Genomic DNA, 19,440 nt, shown 5'->3' on the forward strand with positions numbered 1-19,440 from the left:
AAAACATTGTTATGACAAACTGCAAAAAGTGAAACGAGACTAAACAGACAACGACAAAAACACAGTAAAACACAGACTAGAGGATGACGGTGTTTCCATGGTAACTACGGAGCCTCTGAACGTCCAAACAGGTCGTATCTGATGACACGAAAAGATGAAGAACTGGATTTGACCCCAAATATTTCCATGTATTGATAGGATTAGTGGATCGACAGGTGTGACCCAGTTTAGCTCAGCAGACGCCGTTGGTCGTCGTCAGCTGGTCAGGTCTTCAAGGTTCAGGTTGTTTATGTTTAATGCACTTGTTGCGTCATAAACAGTGTTTTTCTCCTGCTGCTTCTACAGTCATCTGTCTACCTCTGTAACGCACCAACAGGAATATTAATGAAGCCGTCGTATAATTGCAGTATAATTCGCTCACCTTAATGCCCATAATCAGGTTATTATGATCATGTAAACTTATCCGATGGCTTTCATGTAAATAACAGGTCGTCTGTACAGAAACAGGAGTCATCGTATTATCCACAGTCATATTTCACCGCCAACAACAGCTATTTCAGTCAGCTTAATGTAAAGAGGCAGCTGGTTGTCTTTTCAGCACACACACACACACACACACACACACACACACACACACACACACACACAGACTGTGGACATGTGTGTGCAGACGCCCTCACCTCCGTCTGACAGGTTATTTCCTGCACATAGACCTGTCCATATTCATGCACATCCTGGGCTGGATCTAATCTGTGCTGCGCTGACAGCTTGTTAAGCAGCCACGGCCGGCGTGGCCTCATCCGCCATCGCTTTAATTCACACGGACGTCCTCAGAGAGAAAACGAAGAGGCGGGACCAGTGATCTGAAGGAAAACCAACACATGGACTGGACGCACACGCAGACTCCACCCACAGGAAGCAGCGTCCACATGGAGTGTTCAGAACCTGGACCCCTTAGGGCAGGGCTGGCACTCCTTTGATTTCAGGGCTCACATTCAGACCAGTGGGATCTCAAAGGGGTCAGACCAGTAAAATAATAGTACAGAAATAATGACAACTCCAAATATTAACACCCCCCCCCCCCCCCAAAAGGGGAGGCGAGGGATATTGTTTTGGTTCAGTTTATCCTTTGTTTGTTTGTTAAGACTTTAGCAGCAAAACTATTGGCTGAATTCAAACCAAACTGGGTTTAGAAATTGCCAGTGACCCAGAATAAATAGATCCCATTATATTTTGGGAACAGTAGGTCAAAGTTCACATTTTTATGACTTTTTTAAATCTTTTTTTTCCCCATTTACTTACAACGGGTGAAATTTCACATGTCTGTAACAGCAAAACAATCGGTTGAATTCATACCAAACTGGGTTTAGAGATTATCAGTGACCCAGAATAGATGTGAGTACATTTTGGTAAAAGTAGGTCAAAGTTTCAGTTTTTATGAATTTTTTTTAATCTTTTTTTTTTTCTCCCATTTAATTATAATGGGCGAAATTTCACGTCTGTAAAAACATCAATTTTGTTTCAATTTATTTCATCATTACTTATCATTTATACATTTAAACATACTTTTTTTTTTTACTAGTCTTCTATATTATTTTATTTGCTTATATCTATTTTTTATTTATTTATTAATTTACTTACATTATTTTATCTCATTTTAGTCATTTATCCTCCTCAGACCCAGCTGTGGGTTTTCTGTCTACGTTTGTGGACAAGAGTTTTACAACTTTATACAAAAAAAAGAAAACTGTCCACCACAAAGGACATTCCATCTGAAAAAGCTGTTGCATCAGGATGTTTCCAGTATAGGCACTGATTGAATAAAAAACAAAAACAGCTGGTACTGCTGACATTTCCTGGGTCTGAGGAGGTTAATATGTGTTCAATATCATTTTAAGTCAGTTTTGTTTCTCTTATTATCTCTTTTTTTATGACATTTTATTGTGGTTTCACTTTAATGGTTGATTAATGGGTTTATAATTGCCACAATTCACCTGTCGTGTTTCCATCTGGAATAAAATGCGTCAAATAAATGCAGTTTTGCGTACTGGTTTTTAGACAAATACCTACTTTATTCTTACATTAAAAAAAATACTAATTACTTTTGTTTTCATGCATTTGCAGATTCTTTTTATTATTATTGTCATTATTCATACATATATATTGTATATTTTTTTCCACTGTCCGTCTTCTCAACGTGGATCAATTTCAACCTAAATGAACAAAACCAACGCAAACAATATAACACAAAATATCATGTATTTAAACATTTATCAACTTTCAGCACAAATGACAACAAATGATAAAAAAAAAAACTACCTGTCAAAATATAGTAGAAAAGGAGAGTGGAGTATAGATACCATCTGATCATATTATCTGCACATAGAGGGACGTTTACGTTCATTATTTGCAGCTTATCATGGTTTTCCATGAGGTTTTGATCATTTTCATGTTATTTTAATATCACTTATCTTCAGACAGAGAAGGTGGAGATGTCTGTTAAAGAGATACTTTCTACTTTTATACTTTAACTACATTTCGGAGCCTTTACTTTATGACTTTTTCCACTTTATTCTCCATCTTATGGACTCTGTGTGAAGGTTAAAACCTGCTCACATCTATCAAAACATGTTCCGTAGTTGATGAATTTGTCCACTAAAGGAAGTCGTGTTCTACTGTATGTACTTAATGATCCATCTGAAGACTCAATGCATCTAACAAGACAGGACATTAATTATCAAAAGGCTAATGACTGCACTGACAAATATGAAGCATCTGCAATGTAATTAACTGTAGAAAAAAAAAAAAGACAAAAAGACACATGTGCACTGGAGACAAGGTTGGAATCAATGAAGGACTCATTAAAGATTCAAACATTCATGTATGAACAGTCCAATGTTAGTGGATCTGGAACTTTTTTACCTCAATAATGTGAAACCAGTGCAGAGTTAATAAAATGTACAATCATCACAGTTTATATCAATATAAATGTACAACTGTTGGTTATAATTGGTTTATATGACTGAATTTGCAACATATTTGGGTAATTTTTCTAATAAATAACACATTTTGCAGCCTCTCAGATGTGATAATATGATGTTTTTCTTTCTCATCTTTAGGTATTTATTCATATTTCATCTGTAGAGTGGTTATAGAAAATGTAATTAATCATTTAATCATCAAAATAAGCAGATTAATTACTAGTTATAGTAGTTGCTCACTTTTCTGGCAACTTCAAGATCTATAATGAGCCTCGCTGTAAGAAACGTGTCAATGTTTATGTGATAAAATGATTAGAATTGAGTTTGTTTCACCCCGTACGCTAATAAAACAAAATATTAATATATTTTTTTCAACTTTATTTTATTTTACTCCTTGGGTTTTATCTTCCATCTCACACTGTGAATTTTATGTTTTATAATTTCATCCTGATTTTATCTAATAATGTGCATAAAGTGGGTTTTATTTTCAATCTTATATTACAATAATTACAGCTTTTTATGCCTGCTTTTATGTTCCTTCTCCATCTATTTAATTTAAAGCTCTTGGTGCATGTAATTTCTTTTTTTTTTTTTGCAAAGCACTTTGAGCTGCATTTGTTCTATGAAAGTTTATTTTACAGCCCCAGAGCAAATGCCAAATTCAATTAGTGATCTTTTAACTAAGTGACGCCTTTTGGGATGAGTCTGGATAATGTTGTGATGAATAATAATCCAAACTGTAGACAGTCGACATCAGGTACAGTATATGGTTGAAAAAAGACCAAAATGTAAGAAATGTCATTAAGACCAAAAAGGCTGCATTAGGACGTCAAACAACAGCTTCCTGTTTGACTTCCTGATGAAGGCCTGAAGCCGAAACACGTAGATCCTGATTAGAGTCAGTTTAACCCTTAGTGGTCTGAGCCTATTTTGTCCGTTTTTCAGTCCTTTTGGTTTGGCCTTTATATACTATACAAACAAATGTTTACTATACCCATGTTTGGGATCTGTTTTTTCAACACAACTTCATCTGTATCATCTGCCTATTATGTTTTCACTTTGACCTACTATAAAAACACAAAAGGACAGAAAACACCAAAAAATATATAAAATCCAATTTGGAAAATGTATGTAATTTATTGCATAAATAACACACAGATGTTTAACGAACCTTTTCAAAGACTTTAAAAGTGAATATTGGTTCCAGATACTAGGTGTATAAAATCAAAACTGTAATAAATTCAAGCTAAACTGAAATATTTGACATAAAAGCAGATCTGTACATAGGTGTTGTCTCCAGCCCCCCGCTGTCCTCCTGGTTTCTGCATCTGGTTCAGATGCGGTAAATCTCACCCTTACCTGCACTGCTACTGCAGCCTGTTGATTAGAATCCGCAGATTTGGCCAGTTTTTTCCGTTTTGATAAAGGACATAAAATAACGATGATACTGTCAGAAATCTAACGCCCCCCCACCACCACCACCTCATTTTCATACTTTTATTCACATTTGTTTGCTCCAGTTTCAAACTGTCATATTTCCGGTTGTCTTTGCTCTATCAACATCAAATAAAAAGTGGGAGGGTGTTTCAAGTCCGCACTTCCGACGCTATGACGTGTCGAACATGTCATGTGATGGAGTCACAGGGCCGTGACCGTGGACCCTTAAGGGTTAAGGTCTACACATGACCATACCCTGAGAATAAAGACATTGTAACGCTTAAAGGGAGCGCTTTGGAGTGTCCTTCTGTTTGTTTTCCACTTTATGAATCCCTTTTCCAAAGAGCACCTCCAACAAACTTTTGTTGAGTCCTACAAGCACTCCTTCCCATGATTTTTTGAACTACACATAGTTCTTTTAAAGCTGTAAAACTGTACGATGTGGCATTTTTACACTTTTCTTTAGTCATTTTAAAATGCTCTTGTGTTTGGCAAACTAAACTGTAAAAGAAATCCACCAGCTTTTGAAACTCAAACATGTTTAATTCTCATATCCTCCTGAGACCCAGGAAAGGGACAATTTAGCTTTTTTACATTAAACCCTCATCTTGATTGGAAACTGCATAATGCAACAGTTGTTTCAGATACATTTTTAAAATTATTTGTATTTATTTTTTAACAGAATGGCCTTTGCAATGGACAGCATTTTTTTTTTTAGTAAAACTGTAACATTTTTGTCCCCTACAGAGGACACAAATGCATCACTGGGTCTCAGGAGGATTTATTTCTGATAAAAGTCTGACCAATCAACTTATTCAGTCCAAATAAAATAACTGGCAGAACTTCCTGTCCGTCAGTCATCTGTTACCACCGTCCCACATCAGATACCGCTGCCTTTTTTTTTTTTCTAAGATCTTTATTTCAGATAAATGTTTATGCCTGATAATTTCAGTTAATCTGGTATTTTATGCACAATAAACAGACAAAGAATTACATCCTTACAAAATACTGCATCCTCTATTTTATTTCTTTCTATCTGAATACTCCACTTATTCCACTCATTGTTCTGCAAATAAAAACCTTCACTCTAACTGATGTCATTAATACATGTTTAAGAAGTTTTAACTCACTCAAACGCTTCCCTTTAAAGGGTCACTTCAGCCAAATGTACAAACTGATGGTTTCTATGACGACGAACAGGAGGAAAACTCCGGTCCACGCTGTGACATTCCATCTGCTGACTCCAGTCCTGGCCGGACGGACGCCTCTCACACTGTGATGGACGCTGACCTTTCCCTTCCCCTCTTCAAACAACATGGCCTTTAAGATGCTTCTGACTCCACGTAACTCATCGATGGCGCCCTTCAGACCGGACGCAGAGGCCGCGCATACGAACCCTGACGGCGGACGGAGCACGTGCAGTCGATGGAAATGTCAACATCAGGCTAACTCGGACAGCTGGGCTAATTCTGCAGTAACAGGCAGCGTACCTCCACATTTCCATATTCATCAGTCCGTCTGACAGACCGACGCGCAATAACACAAACCTGAGAATGGGATTTGGATGAGAAACAGAAATGCAAAGGTTCCACCTGTCAGTATTTTCCTCACAGATGTTTTTGTTCATTGATGACTTGACATTTTATCTTAATAGAATTCCTCTCAGTTGGTCTCGTTCGTCGGTACTGGTTCCAAAGTCACTGGATCCATTTTTAATGCAGCAATATTGGATAATATAGCTTTAAATAGACAATATGTGTTTTTTTATGATGTCAAAGAGTTAAATATGAGCTTCACATTCAGCTGAGACGGCATGAAAATAAGGCAAACTGGATTTTTTGCATCTTTCAGCTGACTGTTTTCATTTATTCAGAGACCATTTAGCAGATTCTTACTGACTGACTTAACCCATAAAGACCCAGCGCTGCATCTGTATTAGTTCCCAAATAAATGTTTCTGTCTATTTAGTCTTTCATAAGTGATTTATCACATCATAATATTATTCTCTCCATTTTCCATTTTTTTTCAGTGAAAATTAGGTATTTTCCTATCTTTAATTTACTGATTCAGATTAAATTTGAGGGTTATCGTACCAAAAACAGAGGAAACTTCAGAAAACTTTTTCAGTAAAATGTCACCAGTTCATCACAAGGCTGACAACATAAATAACGTAAGTACTACCAAACAAAAAATTACAAAGTGGGATGTTTTCCACATAAGAGCGAGGGTGAGGGGATGAATGAGGTATGCACTGGGGGGGGACGGACCGACCATAAGAGTGGGGTGTGTGTGTGTGTGTGTGTGTGTGTGTGTGTGTGTGTGTGAAACTTAAGACGCTTATGTAAGGCTCAGAAGTTAAAATAATTTATGTTGAAGAAATGTATGGTTTAACAGTGGAATAAATTACAGGGAATAAGTTAATTCATGTATTTGTTAAAAATATATTGACAGTATTTACCCAAATAACTATTTACATTTATGTTTGCAGAATTATTATCTACACATTTCATTATTTTCATCTGTTGTATATAAGCAGCTAAAATAACCTGTTCAGTGTGCCTTTTCTAAATCACTTACATTTACTGGTCTAAGTACTGCTAGCTCCTGATTGGTTTGTTGGGTCATGTGAGATGATGTTTCAGGAAGTGTTGTAGCAGTAGTTGTGATATGTGAAAAGTAAAGCACTGTTTAAGGACAAATCCGTCTCATTTTATAAAGAATGAACCATTAACGTTACACTTATAAGACGGGGTCTCTGAGGTACGGCTGCAGGCGCCGATGCCAGCATGGATTCCCCAGGTGCTGCAGCCAAAAATAAATAGGCCGTCAATAGTAAAACGATGCATCAAGTTAAAAAAACTGCCGTCGACTAATTTTCATGGTCGATTACGTTGCCTAATCGCGGCAGCACTAGTGTGAATCCAGCGTTAGCCTCCAGATGTACCTGTGCACTTGTAAATATCCTTCCTCATTCAGGGTCTTAGTATGTATATATGTATTGGATTGGGTGCAGACCTCTGTAAAAGCCCTGACAGACAAAACCAGCCCAAACTGTGAACCCTCTGCGGGGCGTGGTGTGCAGCTGAGGCTCATCGTCAGTCTGGCCGGCGGCCATCCCACACTTGGGCCTCCTTCCTCTATCGTCCTATCGTTGTGGCTCTTTGTGTCTGGCTCTCACAGATGTGTGCAGGAAGCCCCGCTTTTCCCTTCTGGCGTAAAAAAGACAATCAATAAGAAGCATTTTTGCTCCATCTCCCTCTCCTTCATCTAGGTTTTCACGCTTTGAGAGAGATCCCCTACCTGCAGGGCTTCCTCCACCTCTCCTCATCCCTTCATCTAAAATCCATCCATTCTCAGATCTATATCTTTAGCCTTTAGGCCACGGGCTAAACAGCAGTGAAAATGCTTTGTCTCCACACTTGACATCTTCCCTGACCGAAGCCTTTCCCTCATCTCTGTAATTTTCTGCATTAATTATTCAGCCTCTTCCAGCCTATGAATATAAATCCATTACGTCTACACTCCGCTTCAATTAAGAGATTTGGGATGAACTGTATGGAAAGATGGCAGATCAGGAGATTAAAGTATTCCTGAAACCTTGCCTCGCATTAAAATATTTATGCCATCCTACATTTCAGTGCAGAAATACATACATTTATGCAATTACCTAATGGTGGCTGTATTGTTCACCTGTCATGTGCCAGGCAGAGTTGATTTTTTTTTTTCTCTAGAAATGGTTTGAACGTTGCTTCTTAAGGATTTTAGTCCACGTAAATCCTAGGGGGAACTGAGGATGAGATCAAACCGCATTTATGCTGCAAATGCAGTTTTTATCTCCTCCTGAGAGGGCTCCATTGAAGAAGAGCTCCTCACATCCTGACATGATAGGCACTCTGAGACATGCTGTGATATCCTGCTGGAGATATCCCAGTAGGAAAAGAGAATGCTTTCAGTACATTCAGGCAACAGATGTTTAGAATGCACATGGGCGGCAGCAGTGCTCGGTCATCAAATGAGACAACCGTCAGCAGAGCCAAAAGCAACGAGTGTGGAAAACTGTGTCCAACTCATTCTCTTCCTTTTACTTTATGGTTTATCTACAGTTTCCAAAGCCAGGCTGTCAGTACGGTAGTTTACATCCATCCTGTCCTTTTTCTGGTCACTCAGGCTTCATCATCTACAGTCAAACACCTCAGTAATGTTTGGATGTGCTGATCTGTGTAATTGTGCAGTGTCGTTACTGTCACATCCTGGAAAGGAGCAATTAGTTTTGAAGCCTCTTTCCACATAAGGCGATCATTTTATTTAACCCATAAAGACCCAGTTCTACTTTTGTGGCACTTCCCAAAAGATTTTTTGTTCTTTATTTAACCCTTCTTAAGTGATTTATCATCATTTATTATAATATTCACTGCTGTATGTTGCATTTTTTCAGTGAAAAGCAGATATTTTCCCATATTGAATTTATGGATCCTGCAGATTTTCATAAAAAGCTCAGTTTAAAGTTGAGGGTTTTTATATCAGAAACAGAGAAAACTGAAGGAAATTTACTTTTCCAGCAAAGATATCAAACACTGAACGTAAAAACAAGTGTCTCCATCAGGGGTGCTGATACTAATAGTGGGCCTCATGAAAGGTAAACGTCATAAAATTCAGTATCTTGTTGATCTGTCGGAGCACGGGGGGGGATGTATGTGGGGGTGTGGTCCATATATAACATCACTTAAGCTAGTGTGAAAACAAAACTGGAACTTAACATGCTTTCAACGTCCGATTCCTGACTTCTATCCCTCTCATACACAACAGATCTTACATGAAATTTTCACAACTTCTAACCTGTATCCACTGGACCCCCCACACATGCTGGGCCCCATGAATTTGTCATGTTTAACCCCTCTTATCGACGCCCTAGGTCTCCATCCACTGTCATTGATCCAACTCCATGGGTTTTACTGGTGAAACAATGTTGTAGAAGATGATGGTGTTTCCATGGTAACTACGGCGCCTCTGAACGTCCAAATGGGTCATATCTGATGACCATGAAAAGATGAAGAACTGTATTTTACACCAATTATTGACATGTATCGATAGGGTTAATGGATCAACATGTAGTAAACATTTTGCATCAGTAGATGCTTTTGGTTGCCCGTAGGTGTTTGGGTCTTTAAGGGTTAACGGCCTGAGGACACATCTGCAGAATAATTCCTTTGTACCCGAATATGTACAAATGGCAAATAACTGTCTTTATATAATCAGAATTCTTTTTAAAGCACCACTTCTGACCTATTCATTGCTACATGCTTATATTTAACCACACAACCACCTCTAAAAGTTGACTCATCTGTCAAGTTTTTCTTAATTTATGATGCAGAGTTTAGAAACAAGTGCGTCAGTTCCTCGAAGGTCACACCACTTCATCCAAAATCAACTCAGATTAGGTTGAATAAAAGAAGATCATCCAGCACCGATGTCGGCTGCCAGGTAGGACGTTCACTGCAGTATCTGCTGCGGTATCTGCCAGACACACACACGAATACTGCAACTTCAGTAACTCACCAGGAATATCCTCTCCAGCTGATCCTGGATGTCCTTCATCCCAGGAAAGGCAGCCACTCCTTGGATCATCTCGATGAAGATGCAGCCCACGCCCCTTGAAGACAAAGGAAAACGTGCGCTCATTTACTTTTCAGGAGTAAAGAGTTTTTGAAATGCTACAGATTCGTTGTTTTTCTGAAAGCTGTTAAATGCAAGTGTGTGTAATTCTGTGAAATATCAAGACCTGAACGAGAATGGACTGGAGGTGATATGTGTGGAAGAGTGCATGTGTGTAAACTGTTGTCAGAGCTCATTTGTCAGAAGGACTATTGTTTCCTGACAGGCTGGTTTCTGCCTCAGTGCACACACACCCCTCTCTCCGAGCAGAAGCACCGGCAACGCGAGGAGAGTATGAAATTACTCCGAAGTCATCCCTCAAAATTTCAGATTTCTTCCCGTTTTAACATTCCTGAGCCCCACTGCCAGAGAAAATCCTCCATCTCTCCTGACCCGGCTGTAACCTCGGCTTCCCGTATCTCTGGTGGAGCGTGCAGAACAGCTCTGTTAGCTGAGCTGTGCATATGAGCGGGGACAAAGGTCACATCCAAACCAATACAGTTTTCATTTCTGGGCTTAAACCTTCCTGTCTTTCTGCAGATTGTTTGCAGTTTGCTCAGATGAAGTTTTGCACTTCTGCCCCGCAAAGACACTGGGAGCAAGACGGCGTTATTTTGATTCTCTGAGTAAAATAACAACTCTGGATTCTGCAACAAAATTCCATTAGATTGAGAGGTCCTGAGTTCAGATCCCGGACGAGCCCCCAGAACAAATTATGTCCCCAGATTTGATCTCACTAGCAATATTTTTTCTGTGTAACATTCTTATTTAATTTCTGACTGGTTATCAATGATCATTTCTATGACACACGGAGGCAGATGACCCCCCCCCCCCCCTTGATTTCTGTACACAGTTCCAAACATGTTGTTCAATCTTTCATTAACTTGTATCAGAGTGTTCTTTAGGTGAGTATATGAGCCCCATTTGACTGTGTTTATTCTGGGCAAACCAGACCATCCTTTGGAGGACAATGTAAATCCACTGTGGTTACCTGAGTGCAGTTACTGTTACATTTAAGATACTGAAGGAGAATGGTCACTACAAGGTCGAACGAACTTTGTTCCACGATTCGAGGCTTTTTATTTTTGGGACTCGTTTGCCTTATGGGCTGGTGAAGTGCATCTCCTGGACTCAACAAAAACTGGAATGGCATTTGTCTCTTTTTTACCTTTTTAATTAAAAAAAAAAAAAGTTATGTCCCTGGACTAGGGAAAACCTGAACACAACATATTTAAAAGGTGCCCCACTCATCCCATCCCCAAGAATCTGAGACCCAGACCAATGTTCCAATTGACAACAAAGTAGCAATTTATTTTTCACGAAGAAGAGAGAAATAATACCCAAAACAAAAACAAAGCAATGTCACAACAACCCTATCCTTCCCTAATCATCACAACAAAATAAGAATCAAAAAATTCAACTGCCAGAGGTAGTGCGTTTGCTGGAGGCCTTTTTTACACTTTAGAACCTGATACTAGTTGTTTTTCTCAATCTGCAAAATTGAGGGAGTTACGGTCAAAAATGGGGTGTTTTGAAAATCTTGACATTGAGTTTGACCTTTCAAGGTCATTGAAGGTTAACAAAATTAGTACCAAATGAAAGGCCAGATGTGACTTCTGATTAGTGGATAATACTACGTTAGTCGATGCAATCATTTCACAGATAGGAACCATTTTGTGAATTTACACAGAAGTGACGTGGAAACTTTCAACTGTTATAACTCCAAAACCACAAGTGATAGAGGAAAACTAAAAGAACAGTATTTCCAACTTTTACAAGCTGAACACTGTGGTAGAAGTCGTATTCTTCTATCTTAAACAGTTCCAAAGTTATAAGTGAATGGAAATTGCAAAAAAGTGCAGAAAACTGATCTTTTCTGCCATAACTCTGAAATGGGAAATGATACAGGAAACTGAAAAAATACTTCATCTACTTTTTCAAGCTTTATAACGTGGTACCTGTCGTTTTTCTCTATCTGCAAAACAGAGAGAGTTATGGGCAAAAACTGAGTATTGTGAAAATCATGACTCTGCATTTGACCTTTGTGGATCATCCAAGGTCAACAGGATGGGTCCAAATGAAAGGTCATATGGGACTTCCTATTAGTTGATAATAGAAAGTCAGTCAATATCCATCTTGGTTTTGAAGATAGAAGCCATTTTCTGAATATGCAAATTAGGGGCTTGCCCCCAGCTTTGGCCTGTATCTCAGCTGTACTTTTACCGACTATTGGCAAAAAGTCATCAAGTCCACTACAGACCATGGCTAATCATTGGGTTAGGGTTTTAAATCAATAATGATTCATGCTTGAGAGTGCATACAGACAGACAGACAGACACACAGACAGAGACAGACAGAGAGACAGACAGAGAGACAGACAGACAGACAGACAGAGACAGAGAGACAGACACACACACAGACAGAGAGACAGACAGAGACAGACACAGAGACAGACACACAGACAGAGACAGAGAGACAGACAGAGACAGACAGAGACAGACACAGAGACAGACACACAGACAGAGACAGAGAGACAGACAGAGACAGACAGAGAGACAGAGAGACAGACACACAGACAGAGACAGAGAGACAGACAGAGACAGACAGAGACAGACACAGAGACAGACACACAGACAGAGACAGAGAGACAGACAGAGACAGACAGAGAGACAGAGAGACAGACACACAGACAGAGACAGACAGAGACAGACAGAGAGACAGACACACAGACAGAGACAGAGAGACAGACAGAGACAGACAGAGAGACAGACACACAGAGACAGAGAGACAGACACACAGACAGAGACAGAGAGACAGACAGAGACAGACAGAGAGACAGACACACAGACAGAGACAGAGAGACAGACACACAGAGACAGAGAGACAGACACACAGACAGAGAGACAGACAGAGACAGACAGAGAGACAGACACACAGACAGAGAGACAGACACACAGAGACAGAAAGACAGACACACAGACAGAGAGACAGACAGAGACAGACAGAGAGACAGACACACAGACAGAGACAGAGAGACAGACAGAGACAGACAGAGAGACAGACAGACACACAGACAGAGACAGACAGAGAGACAGACAGACAGACAGACAGAGACAGACAGAGAGACAGACAGACACACAGACAGAGACAGACAGAGAGACAGACAGACAGACAGACAGAGACAGAGAGACAGACACACACACAGACAGAGAGACAGACAGAGACAGACAGAGAGACAGACACACAGACAGAGACAGAGAGACAGACAGAGACAGACAGAGAGACAGACAGACACACAGACAGAGACAGACAGAGAGACAGACAGACAGACAGACAGACAGAGACAGAGAGACAGACACACACACAGACAGAGAGACAGACAGAGACAGACAGAGAGACAGACACACAGACAGAGACAGAGACAGACAGAGAGACAGAGAGACAGACACACAGACAGAGACAGACAGAGAGACAGACACACAGACAGAGAGACAGACAGAGACAGACAGAGAGACAGACAGAGACAGAGAGACAGACACACAGACAGAGACAGACAGAGACAGACAGAGAGACAGAGAGACAGACAGACACACAGACAGACAGACACACAGACAGACAGAGAGACAGAGAGACAGACACACAGACAGACACACAGACAGACAGACAGACAGACACACAGACAGACACACAGACAGAGACAGAGAGACAGACAGAGACAGACAGAGAGACAGACGCACAGACAGACAGACAGACACACAGACAGACAGAGAGACAGACAGAGACAGACAGAGACAGACAGACACACACACAGACAGACAGAGAGACAGACAGAGACAGACACACAGACAGACAGAGAGACAGACAGAGACAGACAGACAGACACACAGACAGAGACAGAGAGACAGACACACAGACAGAGAGACAGACACACAGACAGAGACAGAGAGACAGACAGAGAGACAGAGAGACAGACACACAGACAGAGACAGAGAGACAGACAGACAGACAGACACACAGACAGAGAGACAGACACACAGACACACAGACAGACAGACAGACAGACACACAGACAGACAGACTGATCAATATGCTTGTCCTTCAGTAAGCACAAAGCAGTGTGGCCTAAGTCCTAACCAAAAAAACAGGATAAAATGTTTGATAAAACAAAGAGCTTCTCATACTTACTTCCTGCTACCTTTTACAATACTTAATCTAATTACAATATTTACAAAATTCACTCATTTCACAGAAACTCTCACAGCAAACAAACAGAACGACCACCAGGCCTCCATCACTGGAAGTGAGATAAGACGAAGGGGCGGAGACTCAGCATCAGCCAGTTTAAGTCCTCACTCTCAGCCAATCAGCATCCACTTCCACCAGTCACACACCTGCACCTGATCCACATATCACACAGTAATTGGTTTGTCAGTTCTTTATTGAGGATCCCCATTAGCCGACGCACAAATGACAGGCTAGTCTTCCTAGGGTCCCCTTCAAAAAAAAAAAATAAATAAATAAATAAAGGTTCAGGATGCAAAATAACAATATTCAGATCCAGTTACAGTAAAAAGAAAGGACAGGAAGAAGAGAAAAGAGAAAAAAAAATCCCAAAATGGTAACATAAAAAGTAGGGCTGGGAATCATTTACTGTCTCACAATTTGATTCTATTCCGATTTTTGAAGTTACGATTCGATTCAAAATTGATTTTTGATTCAAAACGATTTTTGATTCAAAACGATTTGATTCATAATGATTTCTGCCTCAGTCTATAGGTGTGTAAAGGGTCCTCATGATCTACTCTAGTCTAGCCGCTAATCGCTAACCCTAACCGCTAATTGCGCAAGCCGCTAATTGCTAACCCTAAACCTAACCCTAGCTGCTAATTGCGCTAGCCGCTAATCGCTCTAATCGCTCTAATTGCTAACCCTAACTGCTAATCATGCTAGCTGCTAATCACTAACCCTACCCGCTAATTGTGCTAAAGGCTAACCCTAACCGCTAATCGTATTAGCCACTAATTGCTAACCCTAAGCACTAATCGTGCTAGCTGCTAATTACGCTAATGGCATGAGACTGCTGGTGGATTTGTTTTATCTTTTAAAATCAATTTTGGGATATTTTGAATCTATTCTGAATCGTAGTAAATGAGAATCGCAATTTTTATATGAATCGATGTTTTGGCACACCCCTAAAGTCTGAAAAGTGACTTTACATGTTTTTAAATGTTTTCTTACTTAAAATGTTTCTAATACTTAAAGGAAGATTGTTCCATAAAGAAATAGCTCTATATACAACAGCACTTTCATTGAATTAGTGGAACTGAAGAAAGGGAGAGAGAACTGTCAAAAAACAAACAAACAAACAAACAGAAACACATGACCCGTCAGGAGCACTCGGGTCATCACATAACGATCCTCATATTTCAGACTAGTCAAATGTTTCTAATTATTGCGTGACTCGTGTGCTTCTATTTTGCTTCTTTCCTGGTCGAGCTCCCGCTGATAAATCACAGGTCACGGGCAGCGTTTTTTAAGAACACTTTTCCATTTAAAATTAATCAGAGTGACTTTTTAAAAACCAGAAGCTAATACTTTTAGCCTCAGTGACATTTTTAGGCCAAGGGAAATGAAACGCTGCACACAGTAAATGACTCAACTTAACAGAAGGTATTCTTAGCAACTCACATAAAACTCAGAAAACTAGAGCACATGATCGTCCAAACTCAGCATGCAGCCGCCTTTTTTTTTTCAATGAACAGAAACCCTTTTAATAATTGTAATTATAAGAGCAAAAGAGCTGAATGAACCTATTAAATACTGTCGAATTTATCTCCAGGACCTGCACGGACTGAGTATTTTTAGCAGGTTACAACCATGTTTGGAGATAACGTCCATTTTTCATGAAGACTTTGGCTGTGGTTTGGCTGAAACATCCAGACTAATGCAAGAAAAACAACACACAGGATCAGTTTACCTCTGAATGAAGTGAAAACACACAAACTGAAAGAACTCCAATGACTGCCTTGTGGTCCAGTCCTTCTGCCAAACATTTAATTACAGTTTACATCCATGTCTCAGACTTCTGTAATATACACATTTGGAGATGATTAGAACTGAACCAACGGGTAAAAGTAGTGAAAAGGTTTTCTTATGCAGAACCAGAGTGACTAATTTTCTTCATTTCACGCCTGTTGAACTTGTATGGAATGAAAATAAAGTCTCCTTGAGGACTTTGAAGGACTCTTATTAAAGGTATAAAGCATACTGTAGAATTTAACATTGACATTCCTTCTGTTTTCATAGGATGCAGAAAAATTTGCATTTATTACTTATTTGGACGACTCTAACTCCCTACTATCTGGATGTCCAAATACTTTAAAAGGCATGGATTAAATCAAAATGCTGCAGCACGAGCATTACTGGTGTCAAAAAACAGATTATATTCCTCCAGTATTAGCTTCTCTTCATGGGTTTCCAATAAAAATCTAGAATTAAATCTAAAATGCTTCAGTTAAAAGCCTTAAAAAACAAAGCTCTGTCACACATTACTACACTACTTTAAAGGCCTCCATCTGAGTTTTGCCTTGACATAAACACACACGTATTGATCAGCGCCATATAAATAAAACTGAACTGACTTCGGCTGAGTCTATTAGAAGACAAAATTATAAGCAGTGACTGTAGATAATGCTTCAAATATAGGTATATCTGGAAAGAAGCTACACCTTTTACCTCATACAGATGTCAGGGCCTGCAGAGTGAGAAGATCTGGAGTTGTGCTAATGGCTAATGCTAATGGCTAAAGTTTATACTTCTTCCTACTCCTTTTGCAAAATTCAGACTTGCACGAACTTGAAGATAGATTCTGTTCATTTAAATGTTATTTTGTTTTTGTCTTATTTTGCTTTGTTTTGTTTTATTTTGTTTCTTTGCATGTTCGAAATAAATAAATACTAATCGCTAATGCTAATGGTGTGTGTCGAGTGATGATTGTGGCTACCTGATCTGTACCTGGAGACCAGATCAGTATCCCGCATGCGCAAAATTACGTCACATCTGTCATTCACCGTTACGATTTACTTGCTGTAGTGAGTTGTAAAAGATGGCCGACAGATAAATGCATCTATGAATGCACGGCTCACGTCGTCTGGAGACTCCAACTGTCTGTTGGCAGCATGAGGATGGGTAAAATGCAGAGGCTGAACTTCCCCATGGAGACCATGAAGTGAGTTAACCTTTAACCTTTATGTTCATCTCAGCAGGAAACAAAGTCTGTGCTGTCAGTGCAAATGAAACAACCACAATTAGTCTCACCAACTGAGCCTCTGACAAAATCAAATATGGACACATTTTTCTCTCTACAGCTGTTTCTCTGTTACTCAGTAAAATACTTTGTTTTTTAAACCATAATGATGAACTATCCTGCCCCACCACAATAAGAGCCCCCACTTCCTGTTAAACATATAATACACTTTTATTAACATTTTATAATTATAGTCTATAAATGCTCTTCTTTTAGAGCTCTTCTTCTTGTACTGCTAAGTGTTTTTCTTCCAAAACTTATGTCACAGTGATGTGACCTTTGGCTTTTTGGATATAAAATGTCATCTTTTCATCATTTTATTCTATGACACATTGGTGTGACATTTAACCGTAAGTCGGACATGAGTTCTTGAGTTACAGCCAATAATGTGTTTTGTGTGGCCACACTTGTCAACAAAATAGAATTAATTTGTTGAGTCCGAGTGCCCATTTGTGCCAAATTTTAAGAAAATGTCAGAAAATATTCCTGAGATACTGTGCTAACAAGAAATTTAATGGACAGATGGAGTGAAAAACAAATACTTCTGGCCATGGCTTGGATAAAAATGTCCAAAATTCCTTAAAAACACACACACTATTGCTCATTTACTGAAATAAAGCCATAATAAAACAACTGACAGTGTATTGCTCACTGAACTGTGCTCTTCTATAATGTCATTCCTTGTGCTGAGGGGCTGTAAATGTAGTTTAAACTCAGCATGTGTCCGCCGTATACGTCTGAATAACTGCTGTTACTGTAATTAGACAGTGTTAGAGGTGGTTTAATTGTGAGATGCCGCTAAGTCGTTCAGTCACCGGGCCCAGCTGCGCTCCTTTAGATTTTCACCCACAGTAAATTAACCTGGGTAAATACAGGTCTGTTAGCTCACAGACAGTTAATGAACCCTCCTGATGGCAGCAGAGCCACTGGAGAACAGATTTGTGACAGGAAAAGCCTCCGCTGCCGCAGACAAACAAACAGCACAGTTTCACTTCGCTAAAACACATGGGACTCACCTGGAGCCACCTGATGGTTTAAAGCTGAGGCCACAGGTAAAATAATAGTCACGGTAATGCCTTATCTTAATCATTTTGTCAAATAACCCTAAAGGCACAGGCGGTTTTACAGGCAGATCCTCTTGTTCAAATTCAGCTTCATCTTCATACTCTGACACACACCCCTCCTCCTCCTCCTCCTCCTCCTCCTCCTCCTCCTCCTCCTCCTCCTCCTCCTCCTCTTCCTCCTCCTCCTCCTCCTCCTCACATACATCATCTCTTCTTTCCATTTTAGCTCCGAGGCCATCTGAGCACACAATCGTTTGCTTGTATTGATGGATGTGTAGAAAACTCTGATGGACTGGAAATGACACACCCAAAGGGATGCACAGTCCCTGTGTAACTGAACTGATGAATGAAACTCCACCCTGCAGACGTTTGATGTGAGTTCTTTTACTAAGTTTTGCACTTACTTTCGGTTCAACTACAGTATTTCCACTGTATGCAGCTTTAGATCACTACATTTTACAGCCAAATACTGTACTTTTTACTCCAGACATTCACAATTATTAATCTTCTTCCTGACAAAACTGCACATGTGTTATTTTTTCAGCAAAACTTTCACTTGTAGAAACTTCTAAGTGTGACAGGAACACAGAACTTATACAATAAAAGCTGATCAAATGAATGGTGTCTATTCACTGAAAGCTAGAGAGCATTTACTTTCAAAGTTTAGAAAGCGTTGCATTTGTGCAAAAGTACAATGCATTCACTTTAACGTCACAAAGTGAAGCAGATGAAAGCAATATTTGTACAAAATATGACCATTTCTGCTTATTAAACAGAGGACATGAGAAATAAAGGCCTGGTGCTTCTTGTACCTTTGAGAAATAAAGGTCTGGGCGAATATTTGAGGCAACATGTGATGAAGGTTTACTTAGAATCACTGCTAAACTTTGATTAGTTTTTCAACTAACAACCAAAAGAGGCCAATGTTTTGACTTATATATCAATATAGATACCTGCAGAAAGAGTGTAGATTTAAATAAAGAAACAAATAAGATTAAAA

General features: G+C 39.5%; 1 protein-coding gene across 4 annotated transcripts in view; it reads right to left on the bottom strand.

Annotated features, from left to right (window-relative positions):
* Positions 1-19,440, bottom strand: part of cdk14 (cyclin dependent kinase 14) — a 461,964-nt gene that overhangs the window by 164,958 nt on the left and 277,566 nt on the right. For all 4 annotated transcript variants that reach the window (XM_030157361.1, XM_030157362.1, XM_030157364.1 and 1 more), the window contains one exon: positions 9,975-10,068. In XM_030157361.1, coding sequence (XP_030013221.1) covers positions 9,975-10,068 — 94 coding nt within the window. The remainder of the gene's footprint in view (positions 1-9,974; positions 10,069-19,440) is intronic.

Source organism: Sphaeramia orbicularis, chromosome 16 (assembly GCF_902148855.1).
Source record: "Sphaeramia orbicularis chromosome 16, fSphaOr1.1, whole genome shotgun sequence".
Lineage (NCBI taxonomy): Eukaryota > Metazoa > Chordata > Actinopteri > Kurtiformes > Apogonidae > Sphaeramia > Sphaeramia orbicularis.